Here is a 7,033-nt window from a genome sequence, read left to right as displayed (position 1 = left end):
TTCACGTGGCACACATATATGAATCGTTCGGCTCTATCAGTTGTTTTCGCCAAACACATATATAAGTTCCTCGACCAAATTGATGGCTTACACGGAACGCATATATGCGGCGATAGTCCGCAAAGGGCTAAGATAGGAATTTGAAAGCTCTGTATTGATAGCACTTGAACGTTTCTTTCGTGAAGTTTTCTATGTTCATCATAGTCAAATTCTAGAAGATATAAGAAGCGCTCAGATCTTTTTCCAAGTATTTCAGAACCTAAAACACAAAGTACCATTTGATCTCGCGTCTATCCTGTCCTTGGTAAGTGATCTTACAACCTCAAACGAGGTGACTAAATACAGCAATATAGAATTCAAATGCCCAATATCATAAATTTTACTTTATCGACATGAATGACACATAATCTTTAATATTTATGCCCAAAATTGTAGATGGCGTAAAAAATAACTGTTCCGTACTGTAGTTCCCTAGATTTCTATTGCAACAATTTAAATAATGTTTCTTAAATTAAATATATTTTGTATACACTGGATACAATAAAGTACATTCTATCAAAATTATTCCATTGCAAAAATGCTTTTAACGTTGAAAATAAATTACTCTGAAACCATATCCTTAAAAGTTGATTTGATTCGCGTAGAAATGAAACGTCAATTATGAGAACTGACCAAGGTTAAGATTATTCAAAATTAACCTAACTATACTATGTCTTCTTGAAATTTATAAATATTTATTTACAAATGACTTTAAATAATTGAAGCATTTGTTTAAAAATATGTATACTGTAAGTTTGGTGAAAAATATAGAACATCAAATCAATAGAAATTAACTGTTACAAGTCCTCTTTGTGTCTCTTTTTAGACTCAAATATCCAACAAAGATGCAATAGTGCTCTCGATACGAAACAGCTGATTATTCAATCAAAACTTCGTAGTTAAAGTACGGAATACAGTTATTTCAGTGTACAATATATAGTTCGATTATATATTTGTAATTAAAGCTAAGGTTTGCGAAAGTGACTTTAAATTAAAGCTTTTCTAGGAATATGTCACGATTCTATAACATTTTTAAAAAGGGGAAATGTTCTGTGATTGGGATGATACACGTTGGTGCATTACCTGGTATAAAATTTCCGTTAGATTTAAAAATATGTAAAACTTAAGGATTCGTCAGAATTAAAAGTAATAATTAAAAAATAGAAAAAATGCAATTCTCGCTTAGAAAAAGTTGAGTACAAATTTTTTGGTATAACCAAAAAGAGACGCCTGAATAATGGTTGTTGATTACTGGTTTTATCGTCCTTAGCCTTAAAGTATCAATTACATTTTATATAGGAAAAAAATATCAGTTGTAAATAATATTTCTTAAAAACACTGAATTGCTCATAGTAACAATAAATTAACACTATCTAGCAAAAATCTGTTGTTGAAAAATATTTGTTGAACAATGAATGACTTGGTTCATTCGTTATTTATATTCGCACATTATTGGCTCGTGATATTGAAAAATGATACTTTTCAGGAACACCTTTGTATAGTGGTAATACCAAAGAAATTATAAGTAATGCAATAAAAGAAGCGATAACTTATAGTGAATATAATATTGTAAGTTTAATTACATAATTCATCTACCATTAGTTTCATGGTTTATTAATATAGTACATTTACTTTTAAGGATGGTATATTAGTAGAAAATATGCATGACATTCCATATGTAAGGCCCAAAGATTTAACTCCTGAAACTACAGCAATAATGACCAGAATTTGCACAGAAGTAAGAAAAGTATTACCTGAAAATATACCCTGCGGTATACAGGTACAAATCAAAGAATTTATCACATAAAATATCAGAAACATTTATACCTTATTAAAGTAGAGACAAAAACTGAAATAGATTTTGGCAGGATGTAACAAGGAAGCTATAGCTGTAGCAAAGGCAGCAAATCTTCAATTTATCAGAGCAGAAGGGTTTGTCTTTTCTCATATTGCAGATGAGGGCTTTACAGATGCATGTGCTGGCTCTTTGTTAAGATATAGAAAACAAATTGATGCAGATGATATTCTTATTCTTGCTGACATTAAAAAGAAGCATAGGTAATTTATTAATATATTTGAAAAGGGAAACTCATCTGTTTGCTTGATTTTTTCTTAGTCCAATGTAAAAATTGTGTCGTTTTTTTCCTATAGTTCACATGCAATCACTTCTGATGTAAGTTTATCAGAGACGGTAAAAGCAGCAAAATTTTTTTTAGCTGATGGAATAATACTGACAGGGATTACCACCGGTGACCCAGTTAATGTATCAGCATTTACAGGTATTTCCTTATTTTGTCAAATTGTAGCATTTATATAAAAATTTTAATAATGAAAGATCACACTATATACAGAGATTAAACAGAATAGTGAAATACCAGTTCTTATTGGTTCTGGCGTTACAAAAAACAATATAAAAGATTATTTATCCTCTGATGCTGTAATTGTTGGATCGCATTTTAAAATCAGTGAAAATTGGGAAAATAGAATTGATAAAAAAAAGGTGAGCAACTTTATGGAAAACTTAAAAGTCCTGCAAAACTTACAATAATGATTGCACTAAAAATGTATATTTAAAAAATCATGTTTTTTAAATATTATTTTTATACTCATTTGTAATTCTAATTAAACATATACTGCGTATATACCTACAAGTTAATTTTCTACGTTCCTTATTATTAATAAAATGAATGCCGTATAATCGGAAATTCGAGAGAAATGACTGACAAAATTAATTATGAACGGAATAAAACGGAAACACTCGTAACCGGTTTTATGAAACCTGTCCTACACATTGTATAAATAGACATTTGATGGAAAGGTATAAACTGAGGTCTAGAATCAAATTTATTATGATACAGCTATAAATTATATTGTTTCATGCAAAGTCGTTAAATTTCTCAAAATAATACAAAATCAATAAATAATTTCAAAAATAATTTATAAAAAATTAATTTCCTCCGCAATGACACAAAAACTGAATTTATTTACATACTTATTTGAATCCAACGTGTTTAAACGCTGTTACAATAAGCTAAATAGATTTACTTATCCGTGATTATTGTCATTTCCAAGACACATTTATCCAAAACGAGCAAAGAAAATGAGAAACACTATAAATTCCTCAAAACGGAAGCAGGAAAAGCCCATTATTGATACAAGGTTAACGTGACATTGGGACTCTTCTTATTTTGTAAGAAATTTTTTGAGTTTATTAAAACTCATCAAGCTTTTAAATGGCTATTTTATGGACATAGATAAACTTGTTCTGGTTCTGTGATTTCGTTGATACTTTTATTTCTGCTCTCGAAATAGTAGAATTATTTTAGTATGATATAAACTCGTGGCAAATACTAAACCGTAATTTATATACGTAAGTAGGTGCCAAAGTGTGGAAATCAGTGCTCGTGATACAAAGAACATGCCAAAGAAAATTCAGTTCTCGTGTTCACATCTACTGTTGATAAATATTCTGTTTATACACAAACATATATACATATATACGCATCATTTATAAAATAATTTAGCTCGTAGAAAACCGTCTCAAATATATGTACGCTTGTAATATCATCAATTTGAACTTATAGAAATCTTTTACAAATACGTATATTATGTGTTATATAAAATATTTTAAAATTTTACTACCACTCTTATGAGACTTAATTATTATGATTATATTGGTAATGTTTGAAATAAATCTGAAACTATATATATATATAGAAATTACAAAATATTTAGCGCAAATATATATTTCACAGAGATTATAAATCGAAATCATAATAATAAGCCTCTATATCAGTTTGAGAGCCAAGTAGTGCGATCGCGTTGTGCAGATTTTATGTCGAAAAATCCCAGTACATTTGAACGCTACGGACGACTGATGGTATTTTGTATTTCATTGTTATCTTTTCAATAACTTTTATTGAACAAAACTTGAGATATTTAATAATATAGATGTATTTAATAAAGTAATAAATATATATTTTTTTTTATTATTTAATTTATACTTCACAATTCGTCCAGCTGGATGTTCGTTAAATAAGTAACAAATATGACGAGCTCTATTGCGCCGCTTGGTTCTCTTCGTAATCGATTGAGACAAGCGCTATCGTGTTATTCGGGATTTTCCGACTCTGCTTTTACAACTCCTGGGATTTAGACAGATATTTAATAAGATTATCCTGAACACGTCTCTCTATTTTACGTACAAATTATTTGTATTGTAAAATTTTTGAAATTTCGTTACGGATAAAAAATAATTTTCTTCAATTATTGACATTTCCTCAATTAATTGAACGCTATCAAATCTCACATACGCAACGTTCGATATCGTATTAACAATTTTTCCATTAAAAAGAACGAAATATCCGAATAAGTTCCCCTTTTACACTTTTATCGTAATTTTGTTTTCCTACTACTGAATTATCTCCCTCTGTGCATATATACATATCTTGTAACAGAACATTAAAAATCCATTAATTTGTTTTCACGCATTTTCAGTGCGTCTTCGCTTCTAAATATTATTTTACAGGGAATTGCAAATTAACGATTCATCTGTACTTAAAGTCAATTTAGTGATAAAAGTTTCTTTGAGAAACCAAAAGTATAAGATTCGGAAGGTTAAAGGAATAAGTCGTCTGATCGATACATTTCGGGATTGGCTTATTTTTTGAGCACATAAGGGTTTCCGGAAATCAATGTCAGAGGAGTAGGGGATACTGGGTCTTAGGAAACAAAATGTTTCTCATGGCCGGTTTGTTACTGGCATGCATTGACTCGTATCAATCCAACAGTGAAATGGAGGCATCCCTCAAACAGTATTGACAGGGGAGACTGGCGCAGGCGTCTCGTTCACACTGTTTAAAGTGGTATTCCAATCTTGTCCCATTCACTCCACAAAATTCATTTGTATTCCATCTTCGAAATCCATTCTCCTCTAATTTTTCGCCAATTTCATCATACATTATTCTACATAGCTATCAGTATGAAATAGCAGCGTGAGCATACAACGTCTTCAAACTCATTTGTAAACAACGATAAGATTACATTTAATTTACGAATACCTCTAATCCAGCAAACAAACGTTACACGGAGTTATTCGATTTTTAAGGAAACATTACAGCATCGTTATATTTAGAGTTTCGATAAAGTTATGTCTATATTAAGGTATATACTAGAGTATAAACTAGACATAACCTAGACATAAACTAGACATTGTATAAGAAAAAAAGAGAAACAAAATTTCTTATTATAGAGTTATTACGACTTAAAACAATAAAGAGCAAAGGCTTATGTATTCGATGGTTACTTTGAACATTTCATTGGATGCTACATTCACAGTTTAGACAAGGTTATGTCTATATTAAGCATAGATGAAACATAACCTAAATGTACAAGTAAGAAAGTTTCTCATAGGATTATTACAATTCAAAAGAATAAAGATCAAAGATCTATTTGACGTTTCGACTATCGATTTTCTTTACATCAAGTTGGTTAACTTTACTTTATTTTGAGAAGCACTGCTACATATGATTGCCACTACAGGCAACACGATGTCGCTACGAGCTAAATGAAGCTACCTTATTTCAAGGAAAAGTAATGGTAAGGGACAATTCGCAGGTATATTCTCAGGTAGGGACTTGGACTTGGCTTTTCGGTCCTGATGGAATTTAGGCACGGAATTTTTACGGAAAAAGGGAATATTTTTTGAATAAACTAGATAAAAATGAGAGTTTCCAAGTGTTCAAGCGTTAACAGCGGCTAGCAGCTGTTCGCCCAGCTGAGCGTTCCCCCACTATCGAATTGTTTTCACTGACGAATCAATGAATTGTCAGGCCCCCGTCGAATTCTTGGTTCGCGAGGGTTCTTTCTTTAAAAAAATACTTATGTGTCGCGTACGCTAAATTACGAAAGATTCACGTTACGTCAGTTAACGTTGCTAAAGCTGCTTGCACGTGTCCGGGTGCGAATACTCAGCAGCCAAGATGAAGGTCAGCATAAAAATAAAAATCACCCAAAATACGTTTTGCGTTGTTTCTCGATTCTTTCAATCTATGGAAACGTATTCTTGACAGAATCTTTTTAACATATATGTGATTGAATTCTATGATCTGCACTTGATATTTATTATCGTAAAAATGGGTTGCTTATTGAAGGTGGGTCAATGATTATATCTCGCGTAATATAAATAACGACAGTTAAGAATTACATTATCACCGTGCTAGATATTTTATACGAGTGCCTTGCACTACCAGCAACCAAGTCACGGAGCTCCTCATTGATTTTCCACTTCCTGCATTTACGGTTCTTTCAATTTCGTGGTTCTTACAACCCACGCAATTTCGAATCTCATCCTATATTTTTTTCAAAACACAGTGTCATCTTTAAACTATATCTCTAATGAATAAATCTGCCTATAACAAGAAGACATAGTTAGTAAAGAATCCCTGCAAACAGTAAGATCTTAATATTACAGATAGAACTAGGATGACTTCCTATCGAATCATCAGATTTTTAATTTTCCAAATTTAGATAAGATTTACGAAATAGCCGAGAAAAGAGGAGATCGATGCGACAGGGGCGTCGTACGATGGCACGACCCTGATTGCTTTAAAAGCCTTCCCCCCTATACGGCTGTCCCCACCACCATGTTGTACCTCGGCTCTCGCCCCTCAACAACGGCTTGACTGTTCAGCCAGCCAGCCAGTCGAAATCAGCTGACGACTATTACTACGGGCAGTTCCTACCACGGCTCCTCAAACGCAACACTGTTCAGGCGAGTGGATCCTTTTCTCTTCATACACTTCTTCTTCCTTCCTCTTTCTTTCTCTAAACACATAGACGCGTGTCGTTTGTTTCTCTGGCCAGTGTCGTATCGCGGGGGTCAACCAAACCCCGGGGCATCGCGCGAAACGCCGATAATACGCAAGACAACGATCAGTTATTTGTTATGGTTGAGATAAAAGAAAACAGAGGATCGAGTCGTACGAAACCACCC

At 32.4% G+C, this 7,033-nt stretch overlaps 1 protein-coding gene across 6 annotated transcripts; it reads left to right on the top strand.

Moving 5' to 3' along the window:
* The first annotated feature begins 503 nt into the window (after positions 1–503).
* On the top strand, positions 504–2,638 carry LOC139994757 (uncharacterized protein F13E9.13, mitochondrial). Of its 6 annotated transcripts, none has more exons than XM_072017690.1 (7): positions 795–943; positions 1,046–1,125; positions 1,526–1,608; positions 1,679–1,819; positions 1,898–2,097; positions 2,191–2,318; positions 2,391–2,638. In XM_072017690.1, exons 2-7 carry the CDS (start codon positions 1,050–1,052, stop codon positions 2,585–2,587), a joined length of 825 nt encoding a protein of 274 aa, XP_071873791.1. In that variant the 5' UTR covers positions 795–943; positions 1,046–1,049; the 3' UTR covers positions 2,588–2,638. The 6 variants fall into 6 exon arrangements, with proteins under 6 accessions (XP_071873795.1, XP_071873791.1, XP_071873790.1 ...); XM_072017689.1 differs by having other exon boundaries at positions 1,037–1,125; XM_072017692.1 differs by having other exon boundaries at positions 1,037–1,230.
* The last annotated feature ends 4,395 nt before the right edge of the window (positions 2,639–7,033 follow it).

The sequence above is a fragment of the Bombus fervidus genome, chromosome 15 (assembly GCF_041682495.2).
Source record: "Bombus fervidus isolate BK054 chromosome 15, iyBomFerv1, whole genome shotgun sequence".
Taxonomy (NCBI): domain Eukaryota; kingdom Metazoa; phylum Arthropoda; class Insecta; order Hymenoptera; family Apidae; genus Bombus; species Bombus fervidus.
This window is presented reverse-complemented; position numbering and strand designations above follow the sequence as displayed.

Bases quoted from the DNA above. Each gene is read 5' to 3' on its own strand.
- LOC139994757 (XM_072017690.1), top strand. From the start codon at position 1,050: ATGTCACGATTCTATAACATTTTTAAAAAGGGGAAATGTTCTGTGATT. The intron at 1,820-1,897 runs GTACAAATCAAA...AAACTGAAATAG, and splicing joins ATATACCCTGCGGTATACAG to ATTTTGGCAGGATGTAACAA. The intron at 2,319-2,390 runs GTATTTCCTTAT...CACTATATACAG, and splicing joins TAATGTATCAGCATTTACAG to AGATTAAACAGAATAGTGAA.